Below are 19,698 nucleotides of genomic sequence, written 5' to 3' on the forward strand. Positions count from 1 at the left end.
TTAAAAGGAGACACATTCTTTATAGTTTTTAAAAGAGATAGATTAAAAAAAATTTTTTTAATCTTTTTATTTTGTTGGGGTATAGTCAGGTAACAAACAATGTTGTGATAATTTCAGGTGAACATCAAAGGGACTCAGCCATGCCTACGTATCCATGTTACTCCTAACTCCCCTCCCATCCAGGTTGCCACATAACATTGAGCAGAGTTCCGTGTGCTGTACCCACATGTTGATTATGCATTTTAAATGCAGGAGTGTGTACATGTCCATCCCAAACTCCCTGACTATCCCTTCCCCACTTCCTTCCACCCAGCAACCGTAAGTTTTTGTCTAAGTCTGTGAGTCTCTGAAAAGGAGGTAGATTCTTAACAGTTTTTTGGAGGAGGAAACGTGAGCAGTGGGAAGAGGTAGGAGGTGACATAAGGGAACAGTATTGAAAAGCACTTAAGTATTTTATGATCACACAGAAACTATAGTATCTTGTTGGATTTTCTTCTTAAATAGTCATAAATGCCACCAATAGCTGGAGGACTAGTGGGTGGTCATATCTGATGCTCTTCATTTCAGTATGGTGCTTGTCAGAAGGAAAACCTGTAGCTAAAATTAATTACAGTCGCTGTTCTTTCCTTTTTATTCATATTTGCTTGACCATGACCTGCTGAATTCGTAATCTAAGAAGTTCAGATGATGTGACATACCTGAGAGGCTTTTAGGATTTGTAGCTTTTATTTTCTTAATATCTGTAACAACTAGGGTAGAAGGAGATTCTAGATAGGATTAACTGCCAAGGAGTTTGGAATTTGGAAATGGGATTTTGATAGGATTTTTAAGTTTTGGCATAAAGAGTTGCTTGGAGCAGTCCTTTAGCAATGGCAGTAATCTGTTCACTCAGAAAGAGCCTGTGCTTTAACAAACAGGAGCTTGCCAGCATTTGAAGTTAGTGGCTGATAGATTAGGTGAGGTTGACGAGAGAATAGAGAGATGGTGTTATAATACCCAGAAACTGTGTAGTAGTGTCAGAGAAGTGTTTAACATGAGTGTTTCAGTGTGGCATATCTGCCATAATTTTCTGTTTAAGAGAGAGGAAAAAAAAAAAATCAGAAAAACTTCCCAACTACAAACCTCCCTCTTATGTGGTTTTTAACTTGTACCAATTTTCAACTCTGGCAACACATCAAAATTGCTAGAAGAATTTTTAAAAATTACTAATGCATGGGCTCCACTCCTAGCAACCCCAGTATAATTGAAGCCTGGGCACTCATATTTTAAAAAGAGCTCCACAGATGAATCTAACTCACAACCGGGCTGAGTACCACTGCTTTATAGCAGTGCATCAGAATTGTCTGGAGAGCTATTTATTAGGTCTGGCTGAGGCCTGAGAATTTATTTTCATTTCTAACAAGTTCCCAGGTGATGCTGATATTGCTGGGAAGGCGATCACGCTTTGAGAACCACCAAGAAGGCAGTTTTAAAAAATCATTTGAGTGTGACTGATAGTCTGATCTTTTTCTTTCTTTTTTTTATAAACATTGCTAGTGCTGTATTATTGAATTAAAATTATGTATATAATTCTTTCTATGTAAAAAAGATAGATGCATCTATATAGTGTGAATTTTTTTCAAATAGCATTTTAAATTTTTTTTAAAAATTTGAGAAAATAGACACATGTATATATATAACTGAATCACTTTGCTGTATACCTGAAACTACCAAAATATTCTTAATAAACTATTCTGCAATGTAAGATAAAAAGTTAAAAACAGAATAAAAAAAGAATGAAATAATACCATTTGCAGCAACATTGATCAACCTAGAGATTATTGTATAAATGAAGTCAGAAAGACACATATGATATCACTTATATGTGAAATCTAAAAAATAGTACAAATGAACTTATTTACAAAACAAAAATATTCTCACAGACATAGAAAACAAACTGTGGTTGACAAATAAAGGATAAGGGAGGGATAAATTGGGAGTATGGGATCAATAGATGCATATTACTATATATAAAATAGATAAACAATAGGATTTACTGAATAGCACAGGGAACTATGTTCAGTATCTTATAATAACCTATAATAGAAAAGAATAAAAAAAGAATTTGTATGTATGTATCTAGGTATAACTGAATCATTTTTTGTATACCTGAAACTAACACAATATTGTAAGTCAGCTATACTTCATTTAAAAAAAAGTAGCATTTTTAATTAAAAATGTTCTTCTTGGAGGAAAAGCCACATCACTAATAACTGAAAATTCTTTGTGTAGTACTTCATAGTTTAAAGAGCTAATGAATTTACAATTTCCAGTAGACTTTTTTGTACTACTTAGAATAATTTGTTTGTCTTTTTTCCTTTTCTTTTTTTAACCCCATTATTTGAGAATCCTTCACATTTCAGATCTTTTATATAGTCTTTTTGGTATCTTGATTGATGGAGCCCAGATAAAAAGATTTGTCCTTGTTCGACAGAAATTTTCAGAATTTATAATTTGCAGAGTTTGTTATTTGAGATGGGAGAAATATTTTCTTTTTCCTTACCTAAAGTATATTAGGGGAACACAGAGCTATATATTGAGAAGAAAGGGGGTAAATGGAAACAGAGACAGTTGTCGTTTAATTGCTCATTTGTGTCGGACTCTTTGCGACCGCGTGGACTGTAGCCTGCCAGGCTTCTCTGTCCATGGAATTTCCCAGGCAAGAATACTGGAGTGGGTTGCCATCCCCTTTACCAGGGGATCTTTCTGACCGGGGATCAAGCCCACGTTTCCTGCTTTACAGGTGTATTGTTTACTGCTGAGCCACCAGTGAAGGTCCATAGAGACAGAGAGATGGTGCTTATAGGTTGGGACAGTGTTAGAGGAGATGAAATCTTTCAGGTCTGGAAAGAGATTCATCAGCAGGAAGAGATTTCCAAGAATGAGGGAATCAAGGGAGTGGATAATGAGAGAGCTACTGAATTGAGGAGCTTGGCCAAAGTCATAGAGCTATTAGATAATAGAGACTGCTGTCAAATGTGGGTCTCTAAGACTCAGGTTCTTTTTTCTGGAAAACAGATTTAAAAAAATAGTTCTAATGAGCTAACTCTGCAACAAATGAGGATTCTGTGACAATTATGAATCCTGGAAAAAAAGTTTCTAGATGGCAGTGGCTTTTTCTCATGTTATATTTGTATATTAAAAATGTGTATCCTGAAATGACAGCTTCCAGTGTGACTTTGTGTGTTTTTCAGAAACCATCCTCAGCCTTTGATCACTGTTCTTGAGCACAGACCTGATTGCTGGCCAGTCATTTTGCAGCAGCTGACAGCTTTTTTCCAGCAATGCCTTGAAAGGTAATATAAAATAAAATAACTTAAGGAGATGGAATAGTATATGCTAATCTTAGAGTTTTTCTTTTAAGCTGCTTTGTCGTGTTTTCTCCTGCAGAAATGTCTTAGAGCAGGATATAGTTTTCTGTTTTCTTTTTAGGAGAAAAAAAATCCTACCAGTTTTATTGATTGTTGAAATATTGACCATGAGAATAGCTGCTGTTGAAGAAGCTAAGCATTGGATAGTTGGGAAGGTTGATTGGAAATATTCAGTAAGCTACTACATAGTACATATGGATGACAGGTCTTCCTGCTGGAAATTGATTAGTGAGTTAATCTCTCTATTAGAAACCAGTGCCAGTTGGTATTAAGCAGTATTGCCAACTGGGACCAGATGACCACCATATGTGTAGCTAGTTTAGCTTCACCAAGGCCTTCTGCCTTCTGGTGGTCCTCAAAGCTTTCTCCCATTCTGTTACCATGGCATTAGCTCAGGTGGGCATCTCTTGCTGTGACTCTTGCCACCTGTTCTTAACTGGCATCTCTGCCTTCCGTCTCATCCTGCTCAAGGCCATTCTCTAAGCCATCCATCAGGGTGACATATCGGGAGAGCAGATCTTTGTATCACTCCCTAGCTTAGGTCACCATCACTGTGATTTTCAAACTGGACTTGCAATGTAGAGGCTAAACATAGAAACACCCTCACACCGCTTCAGCTTTTTTTTTTTTTTTTAAGTTTTGTTTTTTAATTTGATGTGGACCGTTTTTAAAGTCTTTATTGAATTTGTAACAATACTGCTTCTGTTTTATGTTTTGGGTTTTTGGCCATAAGGTATGTGGGATCTTAGCACTCTGACCAGGATTGAACACGTATCTCCTGCATTGGAAAGTGAGGTCTTAACCACTGGACAGCCAGGGAAATCCCAGCTCTGTTTTTATACACTGTTTTCTTTTTTTAAAAAATAATGTGTTGATATCTCACAGCAGCTTTCTAATGGAAAACAATAGCTTGGTCTCTGGACTAGTTGGAAAATCCCTGGGCTACAGGATGAGATCTGTTATGTCATATACTAGGCTCTGTGTGTGATCTGTTTCACCAATTTTATTTTCTCCTTTCTTTATCTCATAATTTATGAATTACTTATTCAGCAATACACTGACTTGCTTTGGTTCCACACAGCAAGAAGTGCTATTCCCTTGCCTCTTCTTTTGCTTATTAATTTCTACTTTACTGTCTTGAATCTCATCACATCCTTTGTCTAACTAGCCCTTTCTTGATTACTTTCTCTATTTTAAATCTCTTTTTAGGTATTGTCTCTCTCAGGAAGTGTTTACTTACCACAAGCTAAATTAATAACTTTAGTTGTGATTTCTGACATCATTATATTTATTACATTGTCTTATAATTAGTATCCTCCATTAACCAAGACTTTCTTGAGGGCAGGAACTGTGTCTTAGTATTCTTTATGTTAACAATGCCTGGCACAGTTTAGGTGCTTACAAATGTTCAAAGTATATATGTATACACAGGAGGCTCACAGATTGGTGGGGCCCAGGCAGTGGGTTATAAAATGGCTCCTAAAATATAATATCTAACAGCTTACTTAGTACTCCTATACAAGGTCATGACAGGATAGGACCATTGACCATGTAGTCCAATGCTTGAGCTACATTTCCCACACTAGCTATATTCAAATGTTCTTGTTCTTGAAGGTCTTAGAATGTCCTATAGATACAATTTATTAGAATTCCATTTTGGAGTCTTTAACTTCAATTTTAGATAGAATTTCCAGGCAGGATATACTGTCAGAAGAAGCTTTAAAGAGATGTAGAGAACCTTGGAATCTGCCAGTGAGAAAAATCTCTGTAACAATTGAATAAATATCTTAAAATAAACATTATCATCTTCTCTTCCCTCACCCATGACTGCATTTTCAAAGATAAGATATTAATATTTACTAAAAACGTCTTTGTTCATCCATATCAGAAAGCAAAATAAACAAATTTCTAAACAGTTGTTTAATGAAATTTCTCTTGTTAAATAGATTGGGATATTTTATAAAAGATGTGCTGCTTACGTGCCAAATCTGTTATTAAGCTTCTTTTTAGGGTAATCCTTACAAATATCTCACTTGTCTCATGCTTCAGTTAGCAAATAATTAAATTACATTTTAGTTGTTTTCATTTCAAAGGAGTATTATTTTGGAATTTGGAAGTAGTTCTTCTAATGATAATGTCCAGATGTTCATAAGGAGAAAAGATTATTTATTGATTTTGATTTATTTACTGATAAGCTTTTATTGACTTAATCCTTTCATTTGAATTCTGAGGTGTTAGAGTATGCTATCTAGAGCTTTTTAGAAGTTCTAAATAATTTTATATTTCTTTGCAAAGAATTTCAGTTGTCTCATTTCTACTTTTGCACCATGAGACTATTTTTTGCAAGATGAAATTGATAAGTCTGGTTGCATTTTCAGCAGACAGTTTCCTGAGACTTAATTTTAGAGTGAGTTAGATTAGTAGCTTTTACACTTAGAAGATAAGGAAATTTGGTAATTTAGTAAGAATATAAATGGTGATTCACAACTACAGGAGGGAGGCAAAATATTGTGATGACAGCTAGTATCCTAGACCTTTCTGTCTTAGGAATTGTTGGTTAGAAGAGCTGTTTGGTTTCATTTTTAATAGAATGTAGATGTCCTGAAATAGCAGTGTATCTTCATGCTAGATTTTTTGGGATGTGATTCTCTAGTTAAATTCTGCACTCATTTGTAGAAGGCCTCTGATGTCAAGACTTCATCTCTATAGAACTAAGAACTGGGTAAATTGACAATGATGTCATGGTGTTTTGGAGAAGGAAGTGGCAACCCACTCCAGGATTCTTGCCTGGAGAATCCCATGGACAGAGGAATCTGGCGAGCTATAGTCCATGGGGTTGCAAAGAGTCGGACATGACTGAGCAACTAACACACATGGAGTTTAAGCATGGCTTTTTCAAGATTAACTAGGCTAACACATAGTTTTTCAGAGAGGGAACTAAGGAGAGCAACACTAAATGATTTGCTCAAGGTCACGTGGCTAGTCAGTTGGCAGAGTTGGGCCCTAAGCCTCAGTCTTTTGACTCTTATTCAAGTCTTTTCCCGCTATTTCTCCCTCCTTGTTGAACATACATGTGAAAGCCTTGTTTGTAAACCTGCACAATAGGTTACATTTTTAAACACACTTAGTCACTTTGGGATTTCAGGTTATCTGTTTTATTTTCCTTTTCTCCTTAAGACCAGTTGATTTCATACTCTACAGCATTGACAGTAAATCATCAGATAGCAAATCAGTTCAGTTCAGTTCAGTCGCTCAGTCGTGTCCGACTCTTTGCTACCCCATGAATCACAGCACGCCAGGCCTCCCTGACCATCACCAACTCCCGGAGTTCACTCAGATTCATGTCCATCGAGTCGGTGATGCCATCCAGCCATCTCACCCTCTGTTGTCCCCTTCTCCTCCTGCCCCCAATCCCTCCCAGCATCAGAGTCTTTTCCAATGAGTCAACTCTTCACATGAGGTGGCCAAAGTACTGGAGTTTCAGCTTTAGCATCAGTCCTTCCAAAAGAACACCCAGGACTGATCTCCTTTAGAATGGATTGGTTGGATCTCCTTGCAGTCCAACGAACTCTCAAGAGTCTTCTCCAACACCACAGTTCAAAAGCATCAATTCTTTGGCACTCAGCTTTCTTCACAGTCCAACTCTCACATCCATGCATGACCACTGGAAAAACCATAGCCTTGACTAGACGGACCTTAGTTGGCAAAGTAATGTCTCTGCTTTTTAATATGCTGTCTAGGTTGGTCACATAGGAAATGCAATATCTAGGTCAGAACAGATTAAGCATAGAGATTTTAGATAGTACATTTCCTAGGAAAGCTCAACATTATGCTTTTAGTGTCAAATAATAACACCTTGGAAGTACTTTTCTTTGCATGAACCTTCCATTTCACCTTTAGCACCTCAAAGTAGGAGAAAACTAATAAGCTCTTTATGGATGTTCTTAACACCTCAGTTCAATCCAGTTTAGTCATGTGCAACTCTTTGTGACCCCATGGACTACAGCACGCCAGGCCTCCCTGTCCATCACCAACTCCTGGAGTTTACTCAAACTCATGACCATTGAGTCAGTGATGCCATCCAACCGTCTCATCCTCTGTTATGCCCTTCTCCTCACACCTTCAATCTTTCTCTGCATCAGGGTCTTTTCCAATGAGATAGCTCTTCTCATCAGGTGGCCAAAGTATTGGAGTTTCAGTTTCAACATCACTCCTTCCAGTGAACACTCAGGACTGATTTCCTTTAGGATGGACTGGTTGGATCTCCTTGTAGTGCAAGGGACTCTCAAGAGTCTTCTCCAACACCACAGTTTAAGCATCAATTCTTCGGCACTCTGCTTTCTTTATAGTCCAACTCTCACATCCATACATGACTACTGGAAAAACCATAGCCTTAAAGATGGACCTTTGTTGGCAAAGTAATGTCTCTGCTTTTTAATATGCTGTCTAGGTTGGTCATAGCTTTTCTTCCAAGGAGTAAGTGTCTTTTAATTTCATGGCTGCAATCACCATCTGCAGTGATTTTGGAGCTCCAAAAATTAAAGTCAGCCACTGTTTCCACTGTTTCCCCATCTATTTCCCATGAAATGATGGGGCTGTATGGCATGATCTTAGTTTTCTGAATGTTGAGCTTTAAGCCAACTTTTTCACTCTCCACTTTCACTTTCATCAAGAGGCTCTTTAGTTTTTCTTCACTTTCTTCCATAAGGGTGGTAACATCTGCATATCTGAGGTTATTGATATTTCTCCCGGCAATCTTGATTCCAGCTTGTGCTTCTTCCAGTCCAGCGTTTCTCATGATGTACTCTGCATAAAAGTTAAATAAGCAGGGTGACAATATATAGCCTTGACGTACTCCTTTTCCTATTTGGAACCAGTCTGTTGTTCCATGTCCAGTTCTAACTATTGTTTACCAACTGGCTAGTATTTATTCTTTGGGGAGTATATTATTGGAGAGAGATGGGGGAACAATGTTTTTTAAGTCTCTTTTCTGTTCCATAGTCTAATCCATATATACATCATCTACTTGCTTGATCTATGAAAGTTTTTTTAGTTTCCTATAGTAGGTATTGCGATAAAGACAAGTATTAATGTTTCATTAATAATTATGAACTCACAAATCCTTTTGGTTTTTTTATAGATTGTGTAAGTATTGGTGCTGATGAGGAGGAAAAAAAACCAACTTCCTCCAGATTATCAGCTCTGTCAGAGCATGTGTTTAATTTTGTTTCTAGCAGATAGAAGAGTGAAGATATCTGTAGGAGCTCAGCAAATTTTGTGAAGGGAATAAATGAATGAATGAATAGGTTACATCTTAACAATTTGGTAACTTTTAAATTTTTACTAGTGTTAATGGTGTTTTGAAATCACATAGCTGTGGAATGTATAGCATTATAAAATTAATGTCATCAGTCATGATTTACATGCCATTTCCTCCATTAAGTATTACACCTTATACCTTTCTTTTAGCACCTTTTCACTTTGTTTTCTCTAGTCCAGGAATAGAGCTGATGGTCCCTGTTAGACTACATGCTTCTTAAGGATAGATAATGCCTGTTTCATCTTTGTATCTTATCTAATAAAAACTTGCTTATAATAAATATGAAAAATATTAAAATAAAATCATGATATTTAATCAATGCATGGTAATTATAAAACTACTCTGTGACAGTGTAAATGAATCAATTATTTTAATGATTGAGCATCTCTGAGGGCCTAGTGTGCATGCTTATTGGTAATACAGCATTAAACAGAAACCCATGATTCATGCCCTTATTGACTGATAGTCTAGCAGGGGATGGAGATATAAATAAATAATGACAATAAAGTCATTATGCTGTGCAAGTACACAATGGGGATTTGACCAAGGCTGTGTGTCAGGGAAGGCCCTCAGGAAGTCCTTTAAAGGGGAGAACTGAAGGATGATAGAAATTAGGCAGAGGAGGAAACAGGAAAAGGAGAAAGGGGAGAGTGTTACAGATGAATGTAACAGCAGGTGAGAAGAAAACCCAGATGACTTGACTGACGATCAGAACTAAATTTAGTTCAGCAGAGAGTGGAGAGGAAGAAGAAATGAAATTGGAAAGATAGAGGTCAAATTATGAAGAGTTTGTGAATACTTTATCTTAAGCATAAACTCTGTCAAGCTGATTAATGACATGATCAAATTTTTATGTCTGAAAGGTCATTCTGGCATTTTAGTGACTTTGGACTTGGAGTTATAGGGATGTATTATAATCTAAACAGGTATGAAAGATTTGTAAAGTCTTCCTCCTTTGAGTGGGAAATACTTAGGCGGACTTGGCAAATTACTGCATTTCTGTCTGCCTCAGTTTCTGTGTCTGTATAATGTGATAATAATAGTTTTATTTCGTAGGGTTGTGGCAAAGATTGATTGAATTTAAAGGCACCAAGGGTAGTAACATGCACACCTTAAGTGCTGACAAGTTGACAAGTAAATATTTACTGTTGATCATCTTCTTGGATGTCTGTATGAGTTTTGTTTTGTATTTTACTTAGGACCTTACCTATTGAGCTTTTTCAAAACTGCATGCTTGTATCATACTCTTGGAAAAAGGCATCCTGATGTCTAAATTTTCAGAAGGTTCTCAGATGATTCTGATGTTTACCAAAGACTGGTCCTGGAGATGTCGATGCTATTTTAGTGTACAAGTAGACCCTCTTAGTCCTGAGCATCAGGCTTATGGGCTCCAGGTATTAAGTCATTCTCCCCAGTGTAGAAACAACGGTTTGGCATGAGTTTAGGTGGGTTGTGGAAGAACAGAAGAGTCATGATAAAAAGGTGCACTCAGTGGTATCATAGTTTATGACATGTCATGAACTCTTAGTTGATGCTTGACTCTCACCTGGTTTCTACTCTGTAATTCAGTGACTGGCTTCTACATTACATGACTTACTTGCAGGTCTGAAGTTTCAAGTATCCAAATTATGGCACCATTTCTATGGTATCTATATTGTGAACCATCCCAGTTACAAGAATATGCTAAGCTCCGATTAACTCTGCTCAAAGTCTTACTTAAACCCCGGGTCCCATGTGACAAAGAACAACCATCAGTATTGGAACAACAGATACTACAACTGTGTTGTGACATGGTTCCATGTTTGCAGGTAAGGCCTTTTCTCCTCTTTCATTAATATGACACCCCAATTAATAAATATTGATTGTTATTGTTGTACATAAAATAGAACCTATGTGATATGGCAAACCGCTCTAGAAACACTTTCTGGGTTTTGGAGATGATAATGGAAACAAATCTAGATTTCACTCTGATATATACAACGTTAACTAAATTCACAGAAATGTAAATCAACATAATCCATTTTAGCATTAGTAGGAATGAAAACTTTAAAAAGGACTCCTCAGGGAAAATAATTTTGAACTGAGTTTCCCCTTGTGCTGGACACTGAGAGGGTTATAAGTTTAAAAAAAAAAAGTCCTCTTTGTGTAAGTTGGAAAAAGACATCTCTCTGGGTACATACAGCCTTGGGGCTTGACTATCTGAGTGCTGGCTAGATTCCAGTTTTCAAAAGTTTCCTTATAGCGTATGTGGTGACCTGTATGGATCTTATTCTTGGAAAGACCACAGTCTAGTAAGGGAGCTAAAACAGGTATATGTATTCTTATAATTCAAAGCAGATGGACAAAGATGTGCAATAGAGGTATGGATAGAATGCTTAGAGAGTTAAGAGGAACGATAAATTTGAGCTCATATCTCTGTAACTACAGATTTTTTAAAAAATATTTCAGTTGCCAGATTGCTGTAATTTGAATATAAATTCATTTATCCCATCTCACCATCTAGTTTGTTGTTTGCCTACGATCTGAGTACCATGCTGCTTAGCCAATGGGAGAGCATTTGTGAATATTTTTCAAGGTGATCACTTGAGGTCACAGATGACCTGTTTCACGTCTGTGTTATCAAGGAGGGCCTAGAGTGAATCTTTCGTGACTCATAATCAGGCTTTCCTGTAATCAAGGCAGAGAAAAGTTAATTAAGTGAATTCTCCTGCTTTTGTTTTGTGTGGCCAATAAAGCAGGGTATGTGCAGAACATGTAGCCCTAGGATGCACTTGTTCCATAGCATGCTTGTGTTACCCTGTTCTGTGCTCTTTGGTAGATGTTTGCCTTCACTGTCATCAACCTATATTAACAAGCCTAAATACTTCTAGAAGTGTGTTTTGTGAAGTATTTTCAGAAATCTGTGCATGCATGCTAAGTCACTTCAGTCGTGTCTGCCTCTTTGAGGCCCCATGGAGCATAGTCCGCCAGGCTGCTCTGTCCATGGGATTCTGTAGGCTAGAATACTGGAGTGGGTTGCTTTACCTTCCTCCAGCAAATTTTCCTGACCCACGGATGGAACCTCTGTCTCTTAGGTTTCCTGAATTGACAGGCAGGTTCTTTACCACTAGTGCCACCTGGGGATCTGTGGCTTGTTAATATATTTAGTCACGGTAGGTGAGAAGAAAAATCCAGATCCATCATTTGGAACTAATGGGACTAGTGACATAAATACATTTAATTATTAACAAATCAGCTTTATTGGAATGAAGAACAGAGCTGGGAGGGACCTTGGTAGTGTAATTCATTTTCCCACTGATTATATGTATTTATTATACTCTTTAAGAGACAACCATCCCATGACTAATTAAATATTTCAGTGATAGGAAGCATGCTATTTTGCAAGGCAACCGTTTTTTATATATATATTTTTAGCAAATACTTCTAACTGACCTGCATTTTCCTAAGATTACCCATAAGTCTCTGTTCTTCTCAAAACAAAATAAAATAAGCTTTTAAAACAGCTTATCTGCATTCTGTCTTATACATTTCTTCCTTCCTTTTCTTCCTTTTAATCCTTTACTCCCTTCCTATCTTCTTTCTTTTCTTCATCAATTTCTTTACTTCTCTGCATGAAATGGTTTCGACTTTTCACTGTTCTTTGCAAGGAATTTCTATAGTCTGTTGGCGTTGAGAATGTATTATTATAAAATGTTCTTTTTAGAGCTGAATGTAGTACTGTAGGTGTGGTCTTATCCATATGGAGCATTTCAAAACAATCTTCTAATTAAAAGTTTTTCCTTAGAAATAGCCATCACACTGTTGATCCATAGTCAATGAGATGCTGACCAGTGAAACTCCTATTTATTTTTTTCTCACTTCAATTGTTTTTTCATTTTGTATTTATGGAGTTGTGTTTTTACCTGCCTTAAACTTCACTACTCACTTTGGTCCCAGGCGTTCTTTTTAACTGTGACTTGTCATCTCACATATTATTCTTTGCACATGGTCTATTTCAACATAAAGAGAAACCATTACTTACAAAGTAACCTTGTTAAGAATTTTGGTAATGTTAAAGATTAGAAAACTTTTAATGTGAAGTTACTGAGACTGTCTTGAAAAATTTTTTTTATTACAGAAAATTTTATGTAGAAAAAATGCACTCGAAGAAGTATGTTGTCAAATAAGCATGAGGCTTTACTTTGTTTTAAATCCCTTTCAATTCTTGGTGGCCTCTTGCCTTTGCAAATATACTCCTTTATATGTTTGCAAAGAAGTAAAATAATTTGGCTACTGAACTGTTCACATATTTTCTTAATAACTTAGTATTTTCTGCTGTCTCCTCCCCCTTGATCTTTTAATAGTTTATTTAATTTTTATTTGTTAGAAATTAATTTTTCTTTGTATAACTTACAGTCTTTTTGGGTTATTATGGTAGTAACGACTGGGTGAAAGGTACAGCTGGTCAACTGTAGGCTTTCCTCTTGATGAATTTAACAGACACAAGGCTCCTGATTGAAGCAGATGGTTCATTGTTTGTAATCTCTGGGAAATGCCAGTGTGTCTGTGAGTAGGACCATATCCTTAGTACTAACTCCAGAATTTTGATCAGAACAGCTGGGTTTGAATTGAATTGGGATTTTCAAGAGCATTCAAGTCCTTCCTATCTAATACATTAGCCAGTTGAGAAGACACTCTACTATTTGAATATGGTCTTTCACTTCATCTGCCATGTGTGGAAATGATGCTCTCAGTTAAGGTTGTCTGAACAAATTTCTTGCAGATGGAGGGCTTAGTGGTGCATTAGAATAACATGCTAACCCTTTTCTTGCAGGTAACTATGCTGGAATTATATAAAGGCAAGTTCATTTGAAGGATTCAAAGCCAACTTTAATTTATTTACTTCAACATGTGGTACTCTCATGTAATTTGTCTTTCAAAATCTGCACTGAGAGTAGTTAGAAAAATAAATGAGAAGAATTTGTGCCAGCCAGCACTAACAAAAACAGTAGCAAATTGTGTTTCAGTTAGTGACAATAGAAGGCAGGGTTGTATGGTTTAACTGTCTTTGAGTTACACAAATTTCTTCATTTCTTTTAAGTCTTTATAGGTTTAGAGAAAAAGTAACTTATTGGTAAGCTTCTTGTATAAGTTAAATTATCCCTTGGTTTGTGTATTATTTTAATATCCTGTAATGATTGTTTCTCAGATCAAAGATTTGATACAGACAACAGAAGTGATGCTGTTTATTGAAGAAGTATACTTAAACCTTTTGCGTTATCCTGTTTTCTGGAAAATTCAGCTTACCCAGATAACCCTTCAGCTGCTGTGTGTCTGTGAAGTCAGCTTAAACATAACTGGGGAATGCTCATCTTTAATTCACCTTTTAGAGCATAGTGTTGAACTTCTGAAAGAGGTAAGGATAGTAAGAAGTTTTAATATTCGTTATCACTTACGTTGGTCTTTTAGTAGCAAGGTGAGTATACTCTTTTACTTTATTGCATATCAAAGGTGTTTTTTATCTAATGCTATTAGATCATACTTTTGTGACCACATGGACTGTAGTTTGCTGGGCTCCTCTGTCTATGGAATTCTCCAGGCAAGAAAACTGGAGTGGGTAGCAATTCCCTTCTCCAGGGGATCTTCCCGACCAGGGACTGAACTTGGGTCTCCCACATAGCAGGCAGATTCTTTATCATCTGAGCCACCAGGGAAGCCCAGTAGTATAATGCTGCTATTATCATTTATTGTAAAAATGGGTCATTACATACTGTTTGGAGCATCAGTTAAGGGTCTACCACAGTGATAATTTTTTCATTTACTCATGTAGGACACAAATATTCAACACTTATATGCCACATTCTATGTAATGCTCAAAATACTCCAAGTGAGGCTTCAACAGTATGTGAACCAACAACTTCCAGATGTACAGGTTGGATTCAGAAAAGGCAGAGGAACCAGACATCAAAATGCCAACATCTGTTGGATCATAGAAAAAGCAAGAGAATTCCAGAAAGATATCTGCTTTTGCTTCACTGACTATGCTAAAGCCTTTGACTGTGTGGATTACAGCAAACTGTAGAAAATTCTGAAAGAGATGGGAATACCAGACCACCTGACCTGCCTCCTGAGAAACCTGTATGCAGGTCAAGAAGCAGCTGTTAGAACTGGACATGGAACAATGGACTGGCTCTAAATTGGGAAAGGAGTACATCCAAGTTGTATATTGTCACCTTGCTTATTTAACTTATATGCAGAGTACATCATGAGAAATGCTGGGCTGGATGAAGCACAAGTTGAAATCAAGATTGCCGTGAAAAATATCAATAACCTCAGATATGCAGAAGACACTACCCTTATGACAGAAAGCGAAGAGGAATGGAAGAGCCTCTTGATGAAGGTAGAGAGAAGAGTGAAAAAGCTGGCTTAAAACTCAGCATTCAAAAACGAAGATCATGGCATCCAGTTCCATCTCTTCATGGAAAATAGTGGGGGAAGCAATGGAAAGAGTGAGAGACTTTATTTTTTTGGGCTCCAAAATCACTGTAGATGGTGACTGCAGCCATGAAATTAAAGACACTTGCTTCTTGGAAGAAAAGCTATGACAAACCTAGACAGCATATTTAAAAGCAGAGACGTTAGTTTGCCGACAGAGGTCCATCTGGTCAAAGCTATGGTTTTTCCAGTAGTCATGTATGGATGTGAGAGTTGGACTATAAAGAATGCTGAGTGCCAAAGAATTGATGCTTTTTGTGATGTTGGAGAAAACTCTTGAGAGTACCTTGGACTGCAAGGAGATCAAACCAGTCAACCCTAGAGGAAATCAATCCTGAATATTTATTGGAAGGACTGATGCTGAAGCTCCAATACTTTGGCCATGTGATGTGAAGAGCTGACTCATTGGAAAAAACCTTGATGCATGGGAAGATTGAGGGCAGGAAGAGAAGGGGACAACAGAGGATGAGATGGTTGGATGGCATCACTGACTCATTGGACATAAATTTGAGCAGACTCCGGAGATAGTGAAGGACAGGGAAGACTGGTGTGCTACAGTTCATAGGGTCACAAAAACTCAGACACAACTGAATGACTGAAAAACAATGGACGAATTCATTTGACCCTTGAACAACATGGGAATTGGGGTGCCAACTCTCTGAGAGGTGGAAAATACAGTCGGCTCTCCATATCTGGAGTTCTGCATCTGTTGATTCAACTGTTGTTCTGATTGTGTAGTTCTATATTATGTATCTGTTGACAAAAATCTATGTATAAGTGGACCTATGCAGTTCAAACCCATATGTTTATCAAGAGTCAGTTGTTCATAAATGAAAAGGCCATTCTGTGACCTCAAGTGACTTAGAAACATGCAAATAAATAATTATAGTACAGTAAGGTAAATGTTTTTGTGGGGGTGTATTTAAAGTCCAGTGGGAGCATAATTTGAGGGAGGTAGGGCCTGAGTTCAGATTGGAGGAGTTTGCTAAGCAAACTTGGTGCAAACCGCAGCTGGGAAGGCATTCCAGCTGTGGGAATAGTGTGTGCCCAAACACAGAAATGTGAGGAAGTCACAGGCATGGCCCATTCAGAAAAAAGTGTTGAGTGTTGCTGAGGATTAAGATGTAAGAGAGAAGGCTGAGCCTATCACAAAGGCTCTTCCCTCCCTCACAAACGAGCTTATGTCTTATCTTTTAGGCAGTGGTATGCTACTGAAGAACTTTCAGCAAAGTGGTGCCCTCCTACCTGTGTGTGTGTAAGATCATTCTAGTGGGAGAATGGGAAAGGGTTTGGAGGAAGGGAACGTGAATAGGGCAGGAAGTGAGGGTGGATGTCTTAGACTGCTAGGGCTGCCGTAATAAAATAATCACAGATTGGATACCTTAAGCAACAGAAATTTATTTCTCGCAGTTCAGGAGACTAGGAGGTCCAAGATGAGGCTGCTGGCCAGTTTGATTCCTAGTAAGTTATCTTTTTTGCTGGCTTGTAGAAGGATGCTGTCTCACTGTGTTCTCACACAGTAGAGAGAGGACAAGAATGTTCAGTTCAGTCGCTCAGTCGTGTCTGACTCTGCAACCCCATGAATCACAGCACGCCAGGCCTCCCTGTCCATCACCAACTGCCGGAGTTCACCCAAACTCATGTGCATCAAGTCAGTGATGTCATCCAGCCATCTCATCCTCGGTCATCCCCTTCTCCTCCTGCCCCCAATCCCTCCCAGCATCAGGGTCTTTTCCGATGAGTCAACTCTTCATATGAGGTGGCCAAAGTACTGGAGTTTCAGCTTTAGCATCAGTCCTTCCAATAAACACCCAGGTCTGATCTCCTTTAGGATGGACTGGTTGGATCTTGAATGAGGTCTCTATTGTTTCTTCTTACAAGACACTAATCCTTTTGTATTAAGGCACCACCCTTATGACCTCATTTAACTGTTAATAATTACTTCCTGACTCCAAATACAGTCAGTTGGCAGTAAGGGCTTCATTGTATATATTTTGGAAGGGGGTCCTCAGTCCATGGCAAGGGGCTAATTAGGGAAATAAAGACAGGAAAAGAGAAATATAGAACGTGAAATCAGTAGGGCCTTGTGGTTGAGTATATGCTCAAGGAGAAGTCCTTGGTGGAGTCTCAACTTTCTGTTTTGAGCGACTGGATGGTGGCAGTCACTTTAGAAACAGCTGATGTTGGAGGGAAGATGATAAATTTAGTTTTAGACACGATTTGGCTTCCCTCATAGCTCACTAGTAAAGAGTCTGTCTCAGTGCAGGAGTCCTGGGTTTGATTCCTGGGTCAGGAAGATCCCTGGAGAAGGAAATGGCAACCCACTCCAGTATTCTTGCCTGGAGAATCCCATGGACTGGCAGGCTACAGTCCATGGGGTCGCAAGAGTCGGACACGACTTAGTGACTACACCACCACCATGCTTGGTTTGAGATATGTAGGTATCATAGATGGATATATGGTTTTAGAACTTAGGATGGAAACTTAGGCTAAAGGTATACATTTGTAAACATCAACTTTGGAGTGAGAGTTTTAACCATGGAGTGCATGACAGGGTTTGGGATGGAATTCTAGGGGCTGTATTGATACAGAGAAGTCTGAGAAAGTACAGCTAGGAGGATTGTATCATAAGCAGAAGAGACAGGTGATCATCCTCCCTTTTGAGATACTCCTTGTGTTGTCTGTCTCAGACATGAAAATTAGTGGAAGGAATTTTTCAAAAAGAGGATTGGTCAACAGTGTTCTGGGGAGAGGATTTAAAGTAAGGGCTGGAAAGTATTCTTAGGCTTCAGCCTCTAGAGATGTATTCTTCACAGAAGAAGCAGTTTCAGCAGACTGATGGCAGTAGGAACCAAACTGGAATAAAGGAGTGAGGGGACAGAGAACATGAGTGTAGACTTTGGTGGGAGGTGGGAGCCAGGGAAGACGCAAGTAAATCTCTTGTCAGTTTGTCAGTTTTGTGATTAGCATGATTTCACTGATGCTGGGTTTTATGTGTGTGTGTGTGTGTGTGTGTGTGTGTGTGTGTGTGTGTGTTGTGTGTGTTAGATGCTCAGTCATGTCTGACTCTTTGCAACCCCATGGATTATAGCTTGCCGGGCTCCTCTGTGCATGGAATTCTCCAGGCAAAAATGCTGGAGTGGGTAGCCATTCTCTTCTCCAGGGGATCTTCCTGACCTAGGGGTTGAACCTGAGTCTCCTGCACTGCAGACAGATTCTTTGCTGGCTTGAGCCACCAGGGAAGCAGATGCTAGGTCTTATATATATATTATATAATGATATGTTTGTGTTATATATTAACGGTAACTTTAAAAAAATTTAATATTATATAATATGTTTGTGTTATATATTAATGGTAACTTTAAAAAATTGTGTTATAATATTATATATTATCTATTAGATATAGTAATATATAGTAATAATGTATAGTAACATTTAATATATTGTAATATATGCTCTTAAACATATTAAATGCTACTATACATTATTACCATATCCCAAGTGGCACAGTGGTAAAGAATCCACCTGCCAGTGCAGGAGATAGAAGAGGCATGGGTTTGGTCCCTGGGTTGGGAAGATCTCCTGGAGTAAGAAATGGCACCCCACTCTAGTATTCTTGCCTGGAAAATTCCATGGGCAGAGGAGCTAGGTGGGCTACAGCCTATGGGGTTGCAAACTTACTTAGATGTTACAAATTATGTAGTTAATATAATAAAATAATCATACTTTTTCAGATTTTATATCAATTTTATATAGTTATACCTATTAGATAATAGCTATACTAGATAATATATTGATATATTATACTAATAAAATATATATAAAATATGGATAAATAGTATCTGTAGATAAATAATATATAGAAAATACTATATAGATAATATTATATAGTTAAATTACTTGGAATTGCCTATCTTAACCATATATATAATGTACTTAACAGGTAAACCCATAATGTTCCTTTGTGTTTGTGTAGATTCGTATGAATAGGAGACAGTTTTTTATGGCAAATATTTTGCTATGGCAGTTAGGTGAAAAAGACAAGATCTGTGAAGTCTGTATTCCAATCAAATTGTTCAGACTAGAGTGCATCAGAATCACTAGGCAGATTTTATTTAAACTGCAAGTGCCTAGGTCTTACCCCTAGAGATGCTAAATTAGCTGGGCTGGTTGGGTCCAAACATCTACTTTTTAAACTAGCACCCTTAAATAATTTTATTATTATTATATATATGTTTTTGCGTATAAGGTAAACAACCTTGTAAGCATCAAAAATCAAGAAATAGAACTTTTCTGGCAACCCTAGAAGTTTTCCAGGAGCCCAGTCCTAATCATAACCTCCTTCTTCCCCTGACTATCCTGACTTCCATAGTGATATCTTCTTTACATTTGTTTATAGTTTTATCACTTCCATGTGTATCTTTATGTTGTTTACATGTTTTTTTTTTAAAGAAAAATCTGGCTTATGTGAGCTATAGAGTTTTGTAAATCTTG

The 19,698-nt window shown here is 37.6% G+C and overlaps 1 protein-coding gene across 3 annotated transcripts in view; it reads left to right on the plus strand.

Moving 5' to 3' along the window:
- Positions 1–19,698, plus strand: part of FOCAD (focadhesin) — a 298,144-nt gene that overhangs the window by 71,511 nt on the left and 206,935 nt on the right. For all 3 annotated transcript variants that reach the window (XM_027964571.2, XM_042243479.1, XM_060409523.1), the window contains exons 6-8: positions 3,234–3,335; positions 10,334–10,538; positions 13,919–14,125. In XM_027964571.2, the coding sequence (XP_027820372.2) occupies positions 3,234–3,335; positions 10,334–10,538; positions 13,919–14,125 (514 nt within the window). The remainder of the gene's footprint in view (positions 1–3,233; positions 3,336–10,333; positions 10,539–13,918; positions 14,126–19,698) is intronic.

This window comes from Ovis aries, chromosome 2 (genome assembly GCF_016772045.2).
Source record: "Ovis aries strain OAR_USU_Benz2616 breed Rambouillet chromosome 2, ARS-UI_Ramb_v3.0, whole genome shotgun sequence".
Classification (NCBI taxonomy): Eukaryota; Metazoa; Chordata; class Mammalia; order Artiodactyla; family Bovidae; genus Ovis; species Ovis aries.